Source organism: Atractosteus spatula, chromosome 8 (genome assembly GCF_055471065.1).
Source record: "Atractosteus spatula isolate fAtrSpa1 chromosome 8, fAtrSpa1.hap1, whole genome shotgun sequence".
In the NCBI taxonomy this organism is placed as follows: Eukaryota; Metazoa; Chordata; class Actinopteri; order Semionotiformes; family Lepisosteidae; genus Atractosteus; species Atractosteus spatula.
Window position 1 is genome coordinate 45,341,328 of NC_142713.1, and position 15,604 is coordinate 45,356,931.

Genomic DNA, 15,604 nt, shown 5'->3' on the forward strand with positions numbered 1-15,604 from the left:
CTTTTTTTTTCCCCCATGTGTGTGAAGAGAGAAATGAAAATGTTCAAAGAAATCCAATTGCAAAAATGAAAATCAATTCTTCATTACTTGCAGACACACCAAGATTGTTCTGTTCACAAAATGCCTGCCTGTTCCTATCAAGAGGGTGTGATGTGTGGATGTATAGCAATGCATCTCATTAGCCTCTTTTAGCCAGTGATTGCCGGCCTGCTGTGTGCCTACCTGAATCTCCATGCCCTGCTCCAGCAACCGCTTGGCCTGATTCTCCACCTCCAGCCGAGCTCGTGCAATGAAAAGGAGGTCATTCTCAATCACATCTATTCCAGACAAATCCACTCCCTGAGACAGGTAGTCTGTAACACAGATGAAGAGAGCAGTGGAATATAGCTAGCAAGATCGTCAAAGCAACAGTTCATTTTTACCTTGATAACAGAAAGAATTCAAAATAAACGTAAGACTTTTATTGCAACATAATGTACGCCATTAATGCACTGGTTATTTAATACAAAAGTTACAAAGCCTTTTCACCCTAATGTGTAGCTAAAGATTCAGATCATGGAAAAGACATTTGCAACCTAATCTGTTACTTAACTCCAGGTGGTTACTTTTAATGTAATTGGATGTCAACGTAGCTGGAAAACAAGGTTTACGAGTCAAAAATGAAAATAAAAAGTTGTTTTTTGAAAAATCAGAATGTTTCCAATAAATTACTAATTAACTTAAAAAAGACTAACATGGCTAAATATATTAATATATTAATAAAAATACAGAAAGCACTTCCTTTCCATAGATCCTGATACTCTTGAAAAGACAACATGCTTTTCTGGAAAAAAACAGAAAAGTACTGAAGTTATAGGATGTGTGAGCATATGAGCTACAATAACATATCTGAATTCTACTAAAACACTACTACTACTAAAAGACTAAAAGACTTTACTACAGCAGCCAGGTCACAGTTCTCACAGTCATGTGTTCTTCTAGTTCATATTTGCAAAAAATACAGTAATGCTTTAAATTAATAAAATCCTAATACCTTTTGACGAGTAGATCAGGAAAATGGGAATTGTGTTATATTATTATTATAAATGCATTATAAATGTATCCCAATCCCTGTGATTATTTCTCACACACAATATATAGCTAAGACATCAATGTGACATCAATATAAATGAAAACAGTTGAATTCACAATGATGTCACAGACATCAGATTCATCTTCAAACTGTGAAAATGTGTGGTGGTCAGTCAATAATGTAACTATTTTAAAACACTGCTAAAATTTCTACATCGCATTCCTAAACTGTAGATTAAAATTATTTTATATAATTTATGTAATTTCAAACTAACCTGATTAAGAGTATATAATATTAAAATAGACTGCTGGTCTAGTACAGACAGATAAGCATCCCGATCAGAAACATTTTGAGACAGGATAACGCTACTCAGAAGAAACCACAGCAAACCTGGGATCAATCCTGAGTGATACCATTATTTAGTGAGAGCTGCAGCTGTAAGGACTATCTATTTCTGCATCATGTGCAACAGCAAGGACACAAACCCTTAATTACAGAATAAGGTAGAATTCCCCTGCATGCAACTGTAATTTTCAAGATTCCTGTGACCTTCAGGCAGAAGTTTTCTTATGAATTTAAGACTGACAGAGCAAAAGCATCATTGAGCACTGCAATGTATTTTTGCATTCGCTTTAGCGATGAAAAAATGTTCTTAAAACACTTTTTTGTGACAGTAAGCAACTGAACAATTTCAAGCCTTTCGAGTTCAATAAGGAAAGAAGGACAACATTACATGCTGGCCTCCTTGAAAAACTATTCCTTATCTTCAGTACTCCAGAATCTGATATCAGTGCTTAACACTGTCAATTTCCTCCACATCAGGCATTAGGAATTGTAAGTTATTTGTTTTGTTAACATTTCTATTTATATAAATATATACTATATATTATAAATCTATTAATATATAATATATAAAAAAAGATTTTTGCAAAGAAGATTCCTTATTATCTTACAAGGCAGAAGCAATTACTGAAATTACTTCAAAGGAAAACAAATTTCCAATCTATTATTATAAGAGTGTCAGGAAATAGCTATTTACAGTACTCAAATACTGCATTTCTAAAAATATTAAAGAGTAAACAACGATGGGTTTAAAGCATTTAGCAAGAAACAAGCCAAAGCAACTTATTTGGAAACTTTCCTTAAAAGACCCTGTAAACGGTACGTCATATTACACTTTCAAAACCTGTCAGACACTCCTGCACTTTCTTTGTAATTTATACTCCCTTAAACACTTTAGACAAATCAAAATGAAATAATAGAATAATTCAGATGTCTACCTTAAACTGTTAATAAATAAAAATTGCAAACATAATGCAACATGATTTAGGGGCAACAGGTATTAAAGGAAACTATGGTATGGAAATATTATACTGTCCCTTGAAAGTTTAAATGTATGGTAGAAGCCATGTTACTATCTTACTAATATCAAACACATTGAGAATAAATACACAACTGTTTTCCAGCTCAATCCACTGGCCATCTTATCTTCTTGATGGCACCCCAATGATGGTGAGCTGAACAATTCTCAGGATGTGTATTATCAAAAACATTAACAGACACTTATTATGCATGAGCAACCTGTAATTAAGTAAGCAACCTCAGTACGTAATGAAATTACTATTTTGAACAACTTAATAGAACAGTAATTTAATATTAAAACAAGTTTAAAGAGAAAAATTAAAAAACTAAAAACATACATGTTACAAATAACAGGAGGTAACATTACTCATCTATCTTTTGATTGCAAGATGCTTAGTTACCAATGACCACACAGTCACTTCTTGAAAGAAGGAAGAGTGTCTCCAACAATTCTTTGCATAAAGTGTTATCTTTGTGTTCTCACTTTTAAATGCTTTCCTGTGCTGTAACAAATTTGCATTATTTCTGCAACATTTTCTTTCTCCAATAAAGCCCTACCTTAAGAATTGAGGTGATGCCTCTTAAAAAAAACAATTAGCTGACTTCTCTCTCTCTTAGTTTAATTAGGTTAATCTGCTCATTAGTGTCAAAAACGTATTTAAAAGCTGCCTATTTAAAAGCAGTACCTTTGTGGAGGACAGGCAAAAAACAGTGAGTGACATTAGGCGTCAGGTTTTGCTTTAACTAGCTTTAAAATGAAGACAGTCAGGAGGATTTTTCCTAAAATCTAGCTCATTACTAGAGACAAATGCTAATGTTTCATGGTTGCATTTAACTATAGTTTGGATTCTAGGTTTGGTTTTCATTGCAGGTATGTATAATGAGAGTCAATCAAGGACAGAATCCTTTCTTTCAAAGACATTTTTCAGATCAATGCTTACGGTCAATGCTTGACCTTCAGAGGTCTGTAGAGGCAACATCCAGCTGACTCCAATATACAGGTGCAGCCACAGCTGCCGGGGTAAAACCCACTGATAGGATTGTCCTGAAATGGAGTTCGGAAGCTCTTTCCATGGACTGTCGTTATTTCATATATTGTTCAAACTGTTCTAAAGTTTGTTATAATTTATTGTGGGCAGGTTTTGTTCATGTTGGGCGAAAGGTCGCCACCACCATCCATCCTTTTTCTAATCACTTTATATACAATTCAGAACTGCGGGGGAGACGGTGCCTGTCCTGGCATCTCTTCAGCATTGGGGCAAGGAGGAGACAAGGAGGAGACACCCTGCCAGTCCATCGCAGGGTGAAACAAGATACACTCATGCACACCAGGGCCAGCTTTCCCAGCAGCCAATCGACCTACAAGTACGTCTGTGGACTAGGGGAGAAAACCGGAGTACCCCAGAGGATGCCCACATGAACATGGGGAGAACAGATAAACTCCACGCAGACAGCACTCCAGGAAATGAACCCAGGGCCCCATAGCTGCGAGGCAGCAATGCCAACAACTGTGCCACTGTGCCGCCCATCCCCATTATTGATTTCTAAATATAGATTACACGTTTAATGACATTTACCTGTTATGTTTTATGCGTGTTGGCACTGGATTAAGAATATCCCGTGACCATTAAAACCTATATTTGCTCTCTGGTATGTGTTTCACTATTGATTATGAATAAGTCAACTGGGATGACTTTGAGAATGCCTTTGAAGACTTTTAACCCTGGAACCAGGTTTCCTTATCATCTTTTCTGCTTAAACCTAAAAATGTCGATGCAGCAATATTATGGTGACCAAAATTGTACATGCTTTTCTAATCAAGGCTGGAGGTGAGAGTTTCATCAGAGTATAATAGGCTGCATAGGAACAAGCAGAGGTTACTGCCACATTGAAAAGCATGAAAAACAACGTTTCAGCTCCTGAGATCTTAACTCGCAAACACCTGAAGAAGGCTCAACAGCCAAAATTTTATTTTTTATTTTTTCAGTATGGTATTCAACATCTACACATTTTAAATAAGGCCTTACTAGTACAATTTAACATAATATTACTTGATGAGCTTTGTATATGTTTAACTACACATCCTAACATTCTGTCTGCCTTCTTTGCTTCCCATATTGTCAAAAGGATATATTACTGCCCTATTTACTGTATATTGACATCTTTTTTAGAATGTGGCACCCAAAAATGTATACAATATTCTATATGAGGTCTTATAAGCACATTACACATTTAATATACAGTAACCTTCCAAGTTCAGCACTTCCAACTATACATCTTAAAATTCTGTTAGCCTTGTATTTTCTTAATCAAGTTGTCCTGAAGACAACATGTTTATGCTAACTCTTTTTCCAAGCAAAACATTTTTTATAATTGCTTTAAATATAATTCCATCTGACTACAATAAATGTTATTATCACGTTTTTGCCCAGTCTTGAAACGTATCTATTTTTTTTTTTTATTAATTTGCTGCTTCTATTGTGTCTACTAATTCTCATATTTGGGCATTATATGCAACCCTGACTAATTCTTGATACCAGAATCTAGATTATTGGTATATATTAGGAAGAACAACGTTTGTAATACAGGTCCCTAAGGTTTTCGATTTATTACAAAACCCCACTTTGTGCAATTACTCCTTATCAGTACTTGGTTTCCAATCTATTAACCGGTTCTTAATCCTAAAGACAAGCATTATTTCAAGCCTATTGCTTGCCTATAAACCTACATTACTACTGCCTGCAATTTAACAAATAATCTGGACCACATTCATTAGGTACTCCGTGACTGTGGACATTTTTAAGTCTTGCTTGAAGAACTACTTTTTTTACTGTAGTTTTCCTTGCACCCTTCTGTTGTATTTGGTCATTTCACCGTTTTTTCATGTATTACGCATGTACTGTCGTAGTACACTTTGAGATTTTTTGAAATGTGCTCATACATGAACGCCATTAGTATTAAAGTACAAATCGTGTATCACAATGGATTTGGAAGGTGTAGGTTTTTAATCAGACATCTGCGAGGCACAGCATATTCCTATGACACACATGCAGCCTTAAGAGCGATTCCTATTGAAACATCTTTAAAAAATTTCTTTGATAGCAGAAGCCAGTATTATTTGTGGCAAAGTGTTTGGGAAATGACAGTAATGAAGTGGAGCATCACAAACCGTTACACAGGGTGTCGAACGTCATTCCCCTCTCAATTTGCTGCACCATATGTCACGAATGAACCAAAAGGGTCTCTGCCAGGAAAGCGTCATTAATTCAGACATCTGTACAAGCTTCAGTGCAGCTGCTGGACTCGCCTGAGCCAGTGTACTTCTTTAGTCAGCAAGAGGATAAGGTCAAGTGACTGTCACAACTGCAGCACTTAATGTTTCCTGTATAACCACGGCATCATTTGTCTGTTTTCCCTAAAATCTGCATGTGCAATGTGAGGCAAAAATGTTTTCATTCATCTTTAATACAACTCAGATTAAGTCCTTCCCTACCTAAACGCAGGACATTTTTTTTCCAGCAGCAAGGCACTAGCGATAAAATAATAACTAGCAATAATCCGATAAAAGAGAGCAGACGGAGAAAGCTGGACGCAATACAGGAATATGGAAACATAAGGCAAACCCAAAACTGAATGTTAGAGAAAAGGAGGACAAAAGAGGGCAAACAAACTAAAACCAATGAGAACCAGGGATGAAGAAAAACATAAGATAAGACAAGGGAATTATGAGCACAAAAAATATTTAAAATAACTGGTCATGAAATATTTGCCTGACACAAAAGAAGTTTCCTTTCACTCACTAAAAGATTTGCACAAAGTAATCCACCCCAATGGTGAAAGGGACATACAGTAGATAAAATGCTGTCAAAAACAATATTGGAAAAAAAAACATGATTTGAGAAGCAACTAAAGGTAATTTATACTGTTTTTGTGGTTTACAGTCACAAATGAATGTGACAAATATACATACATTATATGTAGAAAATGTCTTAGGCAATATTCCGTTTCACTCCTATTGGGAAATCTATTCTTTGAGGATGACCTATCACCTATTACAGAGAGCCATAGCCACATAACAAACCCTGCAGAGAAGAGATGTGAACAATTCGCTGAAATACGAGCAGCACACATTCAACTGATTATTCAACAAGCCTACAAATGTCTCATTTAATCATGGGTTCTGTACTGATGCAACATAATCAGTGTTCCTGGTATTGTATTTGTATTGGCTAGTCCCAGACAGACAGAAGTTGGAATATGAAAAGCATGACAAATATATAAGAAAATCCAACCCACAGCACTATGATGTGATTAGATCTTAAGGCTGTGAAAAACTGCATCCACAGTGCAATCTAACATACTTGAGCTGCATTTCACAAAAAAAGGCTTTAACCTTCAAACACCTATCCTTGGAAGTAAACATGGAAAGGAAACTGCTTGCAAAACCCAGGGAGCATCAGAAGAGCGTTTTGAAAATGACTTAAAACCACAGAAGTAAACCTTTGGATTTGCTTTTAGTTTTCTGTTGAAGATGGGGTGGGGTCTCATAGTATAATCCGCGAGCTCTAAAAATAATTAAAGGCAGAAAATAAAACACGTACAGAACAAAGTTACAGATGATGTTAGATTTAGACAGGATGGGACATAAATAAATATTTTTCAATTAATTAATTTGTTATAGTAAGGATTTAGTGAAAACATTTATTGGAGAGGGTGAGGTAACCTTAAAAATAAAAATCTGACAGTCCTTCAACATATTTAATGGGTTGTGTGACCCAGGGTAGCAACTCTATACATTCCCAGGATTAGGAACACCTGGTAGAATTGTCACGACACTTGGTTCTGCATTTGATTGCTACAACCACATAGATATTTGCATTGCATTTTCAACAGAAATGTCAATCTATATATCCAATAATGACTCTGACATTTATTTGACCATTTTTCAGCATGTGACACAGATGCCAGTTACATATTTATGAATGTTAAATAATGACAATGGGCTAGAAAGTTGCAGTGGTCTTCCTGTGTGTGTACTGTTGTGAGAATGCATGTTTGCCTTTCATACACGTACTGTAAAAGCACGGCAGTTCCATCCACCTCCTACCAGAATGCCAGATCACGATGCCACACCCTCTCACCAAGACAGCACATTTTTTAAGTAAAAGCACTGTTTGTCTGGATACATTATAATATCTCTTGAGTATTTGACATACTCTTAAGAAACAGTTTAAAAAAAGAATATTTGTTTCTACATGTGGTTAAACCAGTTTGATTCAGCAGCAATGTATTTGTCTGGAAATATGCACCTTCCCATAAAAATGCCGACTGAATGGGTTTCAACATTCCTCAGTGTGCTGTGAGAGAGAGTCACCCTGTTCACCCCCAGGGAGTCCTCAGGTTCTCCTTTCTGGGTGCAGGAGACTACTGGACGTAAACGTCCTCACTCTCCCCTGGCCACAGGAGGCCACGTCCGCTTCTCTGCTGTTCGCTTAGCTGCTTTTGATGGCTCCTCACTGTCACGGACAGCTGTGGTTCACTCTCCTTGTGCAACTTCTCCCAGGAGAACCCTGACCAAGGCAATGGGACCCTATGCCACCCAGAACCTGCAGTTTCATCTATGTTTTTCTATGTATATCACCATTAAGATAGGAATGAGTCTCTCAACAGAAGGCATTTCCACCCTCCAGAGCATTAGAGCACCTTCCACAAGGACACAGTGTTCATGCAAGCTGGGGGTTTTCCCAGTCCTGGTACCTCAGTAAGCGCAATGACTATGACATTCTGATAATTCTACAATTCCTGCAAGGGTTGCCGGACAAGAGGAAGTTGCTATCTATACCAAAAGTCAACTCTACTGTGTGCCACCTCAATGTGCCATGACAGGTAAGGGCAGGTAAACAAGCAACTCCAGAGGTATTTCCCTTAGCTTGGTATATCGGCATTCTGGCTCATGCTTGGCCACCGGGTTGCAGATATTATGTGCTGATTCCTACTATGTGTCGATTCCAATTCAGATATCTAAGGTGTCACTAAATTGTCTGTCTAGGTTTATGATACCTACAGTACTCAAACTGTTTTGTGACACCCCTACAAGGAAGGTGCAGCGTTCTCAAGATTTTATCACCTCAACATTGCACATAAGGGATGTCCTTCCATAAGCACTAGGGTTCTACAAACAGCATTTGTGTCTACAACAGGAAGATCCTATCACCCTGCTCTGCTCTTCTGAATTTTACAATCCTAAAGTTTTGAAAAAAAAATATGGCTTAGAATGGCAGGTAAATTGGGTATAGCCCCTTAACACTGAGATGAACACAAAAAGGCAACATATTAACGCAACTTTAACTGTCTGACTTTATAAGAGTCATCAGGGGTGCAAAACATACCACATTTATCAAAAGCTTTTGATAGATAAAATTATTACTATTAAAAAAAATTTCCCCCTGAGGAATTGCGTTAAAATACAAGAATATAGTTATAAACTATAGCTTGTTACCTGTGTTTATATAGCTGTTTTTGCTCATTTTTATCAAGGATGCCAATCATTTCAGAGATGACTGTATGTGTAATAGAGGACCTGGATGCAAAAGGAATGTAGAACAACGTTTGCCTTATTATTCATCATTACCTAATGCTCAACAGCAATGACATTTACAAAACCTAACAGAACATGTTTCAACTTAAGGCTATTATTCTGTATCAGAGGCAAAAACCCTGTCTTGACACTACTTTTCTTCCAGGGGCATTATAATAATTTGTATACAGATTAGGCATATTAGATTCTTTTGAGGTCATTACACAGTCACTGTTTTAATTCTAAGAACAGTACTTGAATATGATTCACGTCTAAAAAGACCTAGAAGCTATCTCTAACCCCCATATGTGGTATGGAGGTCATAGAAGTTAAAACAAGCCAAAGAGCACTTAATGATTTCAGATGGGAAGTTTGAAATCAAAATTATTAGGATTTTTTAAAAGTAATCAGTTATGAATTTAAAAAGAAATGTAACTCTAGAAAACAAAAATGCACAAAATCATTTCACCATTCAAAAAGACACCCAAGCTGGACCTAAAGCTTCACGGTTCAGTTATTCAGTCAATCCTCCAGGAGATGATACAAATTATAAATGGAGGAATAAGACAAAAGAGGCGCGAGTGCAATTTATTGATTTGTCATGCCTAAGTGAACTCGGAGATACAGGAACTAAACTCAGACAATAGGACATTATGAAGGCCTATTAAATTCTCCTGCCAGTATTTAAAATCAAGACGTTCCTAAAACAAAAATAAAAATGAGAAATATGTAAAACATGAATTTGGAGATCTGAAAAAAAATCTCATATAAAGCTTTATGTTCTTTTCACTTTCAGGCTGTGTGCTATAAAACCTAAAAGACAAGGGTGTATATCATGGACAAGACTGGGTCTGATTTTTAGCACAAAAAATAACCTTTGGCTTTCTCAAACGAGCTGCTCATTCACAGCAGAATTACGAATGACCTTGAAAGCCAGCATGAGGCACAGACAGGTGAAAATTACATAGATTTTTCTTCATTATTGCAAGGACTCCTTCTTGTTCTGCAACACCCCAACCCAGAAGACTCTTACACAAAGCAACATACTATGTAAAAACAGAACATCCCTTGACAAAAGGCATTTTTTACAAATACTGTACATATAACAGTGTATTTTTCAATGTGCATATAAAAACAGATAATTTGTCTCTCACAAAATTTGCATCTGAGTGGCACAGAGGTGCAGTGGGAAGCACTGGTGCCTCACAGTGCTGAAGCCCACGGTTCAATTCCGGAACCGAAGTGCTATCTGTGTGGAGTTTGCATGTTCTGCCCTTGTTCACGTGTGCTTTCACCAGATGCTCCGGTTTCCTCCCACAGCCCAAAGATATACCAGTATGTTAATTTGCTTCTAGGAAAACTGGCCCCGGTGTGCGTGTTTGTCTCCGTGTCTGCATATGCCCTGTGATGGACCTGACGTCCCATTCAGGGTGTAACCCACAATGCACCAGCTGCTTGTCTCTGGTTTCCCCGTGACCCTTAATTGGACACCGTGGTTAGAAAATGAATTGGAAAATTAATACGGACATTTATGTTAAAGCTGCCAGTACTTAAATGCATATATCAGGCAGCAATCTTAAAGCTTTTTTTAGACTTAAGCTTTAGGCAGTTACATCCAGAAAGTACAAAAAATGTGAATTACATGAATTAAGAAGGTTCTTCCACATTTTTTTTCATTAAATGCTTTCAGGTATAGGAAATCACAGCCGAAAAAAAACGTTTCCACGTGCACATTTTCCATTTTAAAGTGTACTGCACGCATTGTTGGGGCGGGGGGGGGGGGGGGGGGGAGGTGTTTTATCAAGATGTTTAATCTCAGTGTGCAGATATAATTCTATAATGATCTAGTGAGACTTAAGCCATTATATTTTAAATTAACAATGCTGATACGTGTATTTTGTAGAACAAAATATAGTCTTTAAGCAGTGTAGATGTGCAGAGAGGAACACTATGTTCTGAGGAACACCTGACAATCAATTAGCTTTGATAAGCACATGCTGTATGATGAATTAGCTACTAAAACACTTAATAATTTTAGTTTACATTGAGTTGTTGTGATTACATTTTTGAACATTCTGATCAATGTGAATTTAAGAGATAAATGACAAACTTTTTTCTCACTGTATTAATAACAGTCAAAGATGTTACAGTAGTAGTTATAAAGGCTTTAATAAATTGTTGATATACAAATATTCTTATTCTTCATTTTGACTTAGACATGTACATCAGAGTACCTCTGACACTGTCCTAAAGAAACACAAGACATGCCCTAAAATGTAGACACTCAACTGTAGATATTAGTCTTCCTTAAAACAAACTGGAGTCACAGAGGTCACACTGAGAAATAATTTTAATTTATCAGTAAAACACATATACAGTATGTAGCGTGATTTATCAAACTTACATTCTACACTGCTAGTGTGCAAATGTTATCTAAAACCCACATGCCTTACATTGCACTGAAACAATGTTAGAAAGGTTATGAAAAAGACTTTGGAAGTAATTTGGTCCATGTAGTTTGTTTAGTCACTATCAAGTAATTGATTCAAGTATCCAGCTGTTTTTTGCAAGAAGCCTGGGTAACAACTTCTTAAACTAGGCTAGGCTGTTCTAAAACAACTAAGCTGTACAGCATGACTGTTCCAGATGTACACAATCCCTTGCGCAAAAATGCGTCTGCTGTTTTAAATGCAGGTCCTTATAGTTTCCATTTGTGTCCTTTCGGTCATGTGTCACTATTTACACTGAAGACGTCTATTAGGTTGCCTTTGTCAATGCCTATGAAAATTTGTAAACTTTAATTAGGTATCCTTGCAGTTCAAATCTGAGAATATTAATTTAAGCCCAGAAATTTTTTGGAGTGGTCTTCTCTAAATTGATTCTAGAGCACAAATCTCTAAATATTCTAAATGAGGTCTTACTTCATTTTTGTTATTTACTGACTCACTGAGCTTAGCAGTACGTTATATTTATTGGTCAATATCTAAAGGACTGAACTTCAGAGAATCCATCACTTGAAATAAAGAAATCACCCAATTGTTCACAATCACAAAACATGAGTACTGCCATTTTTAAATAAATTAAGAGAACTACATTATTAGTATTTCATTCAATTTTGACAACATTTAAAGTAACACATGACTGGAAATATAACTTGAAAATAAATACTGCAAAATATTAAGCAGCAAAAATTTCAGAAAATAACTGTCAACCTGCAAAAAATATTTCACATAATCCAACTGCTAAAACAGAGACTGTTTGTGATGAACATCATTTAATAAACTGTACAAGTAGTTTCTAATTGAACACCATAATTCGTTTTCAGGATGTCAAACCAAGCAATGAAAGTGTACAATAATTATACTGATCCATACAGAAACATGCAGTTACCAGGATTAACCTTTATCAAACTGAATTAATTCAATGAAGTCTGTTAAACAGTAAAAAAGGGTTGTATTTTCAGAAATATTTTCAATAAACATGTGTCTTTGGCCATTCAGAAAATGTACATATTGACCAGGAGACTAAACAATGCTTTTTAGGACTACAAGATGTCAGCTGCAGTAAAATTATTTTCTTGATATATAGGAGGATAGGCTGTGTGTGTTTGATTTACAAAACAAAGGGCTCCAAAGATAACAGTCTAAGAAATGAGAGAAATTGATCATTTACTGTACCTCTTTTCAAGTACAACAATGCAATTTTCTGTCAATAATATATCTTCATAAATATCATGTGCCCCTTAAGATCCTCCTAATTGCCTGGAAGGCTCTGCATCATCTTTCATTCTAGAAAGCTACAAGGATTCCCTTTGTTTCTAGACTTTTGAGTGGGATTATGACACTTTACAATAACCAGTGAAAATACCATGTTAACTCTTGAATATTTTAAAAATAAAAAACATTTCTGAAAAACAAATGAACCCTGGTTTGACGTCATTTAAAAACAGAAATCAACAAAAACATTTTCTAACTTTTTAATGTAACAAGTAGAGACCCTTAATTTAAACAGTTAAAACAGAAACTTTCTCACATAATGTAAAAAATAGGTATTTTTTGTTTTAGTTACTGTAAATGTAAAACTACTTATAAAATGAAGTTATACTAAACTCACGACTAAGCACATTCAGCTTAAAAATTTTTTTTTTAAAAAGTCATTTCCTTGAATAGCTCCGGAAAGCTGTCAGCTGTGACGGTACTATGAGACCAGTAGTTCAACACTGAGGCACAACGACACACGTACACAATATCCACATATGGCTCTTGTGTATCTCATGAGCAGGCCCCTTGTGACATCTCTGAATAGTCCATTTTGAGTAAATCTGAACTAAAAAAACATTTCAAAGTATTAACTTGAAAGACTCAATAAGAACTAAAAGGCCTAGGAGCTCCTGACTGCATATGATTATAGATTCCCCATCAGTTTGAATTTTAAATCTCATGGGAACCTATTTTATAATATAACCTTTTCTTATTAATATTTTGTCCTGTAGTGTTATTTATTTACATTTTTATGATGTTTTATGCCTCCTGGAAATCTTCTATGTTTTTATGTTGTCTACACAAATTAAGTTGTGTTAGGCATGAAATATCCTATATAATTTGCAGAAAGCACTCCCTGAACAAAAATATATGTATATGCAGCTTTATATTATTTCTGGCTGTAAGGTTATGTCACTAATAGCATTTCAAACCTCCCCGAAAACCTCTCCAGGGCCTGCAAGGAATTTAATTAGGAAGAGACCTGTTCTCTCATGGGTTTTACTTGGATATTATTTTGGGAAAAGGGGAAACAATTGATTTGTAGGATCTACAACCTACAGCTTTTAAAGTCCTCAAAGATGTTAAGTGCACGAAATTAGGTATATTCCATAATAATATTTTAGAGCAACAAAGACACTCCTCTTTTTCATCATACTACATACTAGAAACCTAGTTTCTAGTTTGATGAAAAAACACAAGATTAATATGAAATTTGCTGTCAACAATACATATTCCACAGCTAATGTACTTGTCTTTGCGGGAACATCCATTTATCCTACTTCATTTTAAGTAAAATTAAACTAAAAGGAGACAATGGTCAGGAAGAGGAGCTTCCTTTCAATTCAGCAAAGGGAATCAGTAAAAAAGATTACATTTTTTAAATAACATAAGCCTGTCAGAAACTTTACAGTATCTAGCGTGACAAATAAGAATTTTTCATCCATCAAAGACGAAGTATAAGCATTCAGCCAAGACACAAGGAACTTTAACTACTGTGCATTAATTGAAGTGTTTGCCTGTCAAGTAACACATAAGCTGGAAAATGATATGACCCTAGGACAAAAACAGGTTGAGAAAGCAGATAGGGTACATAAAATTACTGTTCCTCCTCTTTTTCAAGACTCCAATATCTACTGCACTCTTACCACGAGGTACAAGAGAGCCCACAACTTTCCAAGTTTAATAAATATATTACTAGGGAACAAATTCGTCTCCACCTGACAACGCTACCGAAGCTGCCCTAGGAGATCAAACTGCATCTGATTAAATAATTGTATGGGTACACGTAATGACCCTATAGTGATGCAAATATTCTTTACCAACAAAAGAAGGGGTAGAGGGATAAAGACATGAATAAATTCCACTTGGCTTTCGGCCAGGTACCTGCCGATAACTGTGTGAAAGCAAGCGTGAAATAAACCTGCTTTTCATTATGAAAGTAAAGTGGCTCAAGAAAAGCCCACAAAGGAAATGAAAAAAAAATCTTGCTCCTAAAACTAAAAAGCACTATTACAAGCAACCTTTTCAAAATTAAACATTTAGGCTTCATTATAAAATTAACATTTTCTACCTCCTCTCAGTAAGGCCCTGATAAAGCCTGCTGTGATAATTCGTTTAAAGTTATATCCCACTTAGCTTGACTTTATTTCTTGTCTGATTTCACTTTCTGGTTCCAGTTAAAGTTATTAACTGGGTTTGAAGTTGTGCACAACTTCGGCAACAAACGCAATATCTTCTGCAATAAATCTGCCAGATTCATCTTTGAACGGAAAGTGTAGCTTGTTTTTGACTCTGATCCACGGATTCTCCCCCTGCGGGCCCTGAGGCATCTTCAGTGCGGGTCACTGCCAAGGAAGACGCCTGAGCACATGACTCTCCACCTCTGTGACTCTTCCACACTCTGGAACCAGGAGTTTCACTGTGTTGAGAATGATTCATATATAGTTGAAAGAAAAAATAAGAACCATAACATTGACCGAAAAATATCAGGCACAAATATGTCATTTCACAGTATAAACCTGTGTGAAATTGCAGGTAACATTAAGAGAGCTTGCCTTTGCTGAGGTGTCTCAAACCCAAAGTAATCTCTAGCACAAGATTTTTTTTTTGTCAATTGTGTCATTTAGGGAAAGTAAAGAAAAATAATTTAACAAGAAAAGAACACGAGGTTACTTTAAAAAATTGAGGGGTACAATAGAACAATGTTGATGCTGCCAGCAGGATTGGGACTACACTTCCTAAATCAAACTGCAAAGATTTTATATTATGTTTTGTTTAAATCCCAAAGGCCAGTGTTTTAATAGTCAACCTGAATGTAACATACTAGGTAAT

The 15,604-nt window shown here is 36.0% G+C and overlaps 1 protein-coding gene across 1 annotated transcript in view; it reads right to left on the reverse strand.

The window, feature by feature from the left end:
• Positions 1-15,604, reverse strand: part of cog5 (component of oligomeric golgi complex 5) — a 174,182-nt gene that overhangs the window by 120,032 nt on the left and 38,546 nt on the right. The window contains exon 7 of the mRNA XM_088922671.1: positions 223-353. Coding sequence (XP_088778797.1) covers positions 223-353 — 131 coding nt within the window. The remainder of the gene's footprint in view (positions 1-222; positions 354-15,604) is intronic.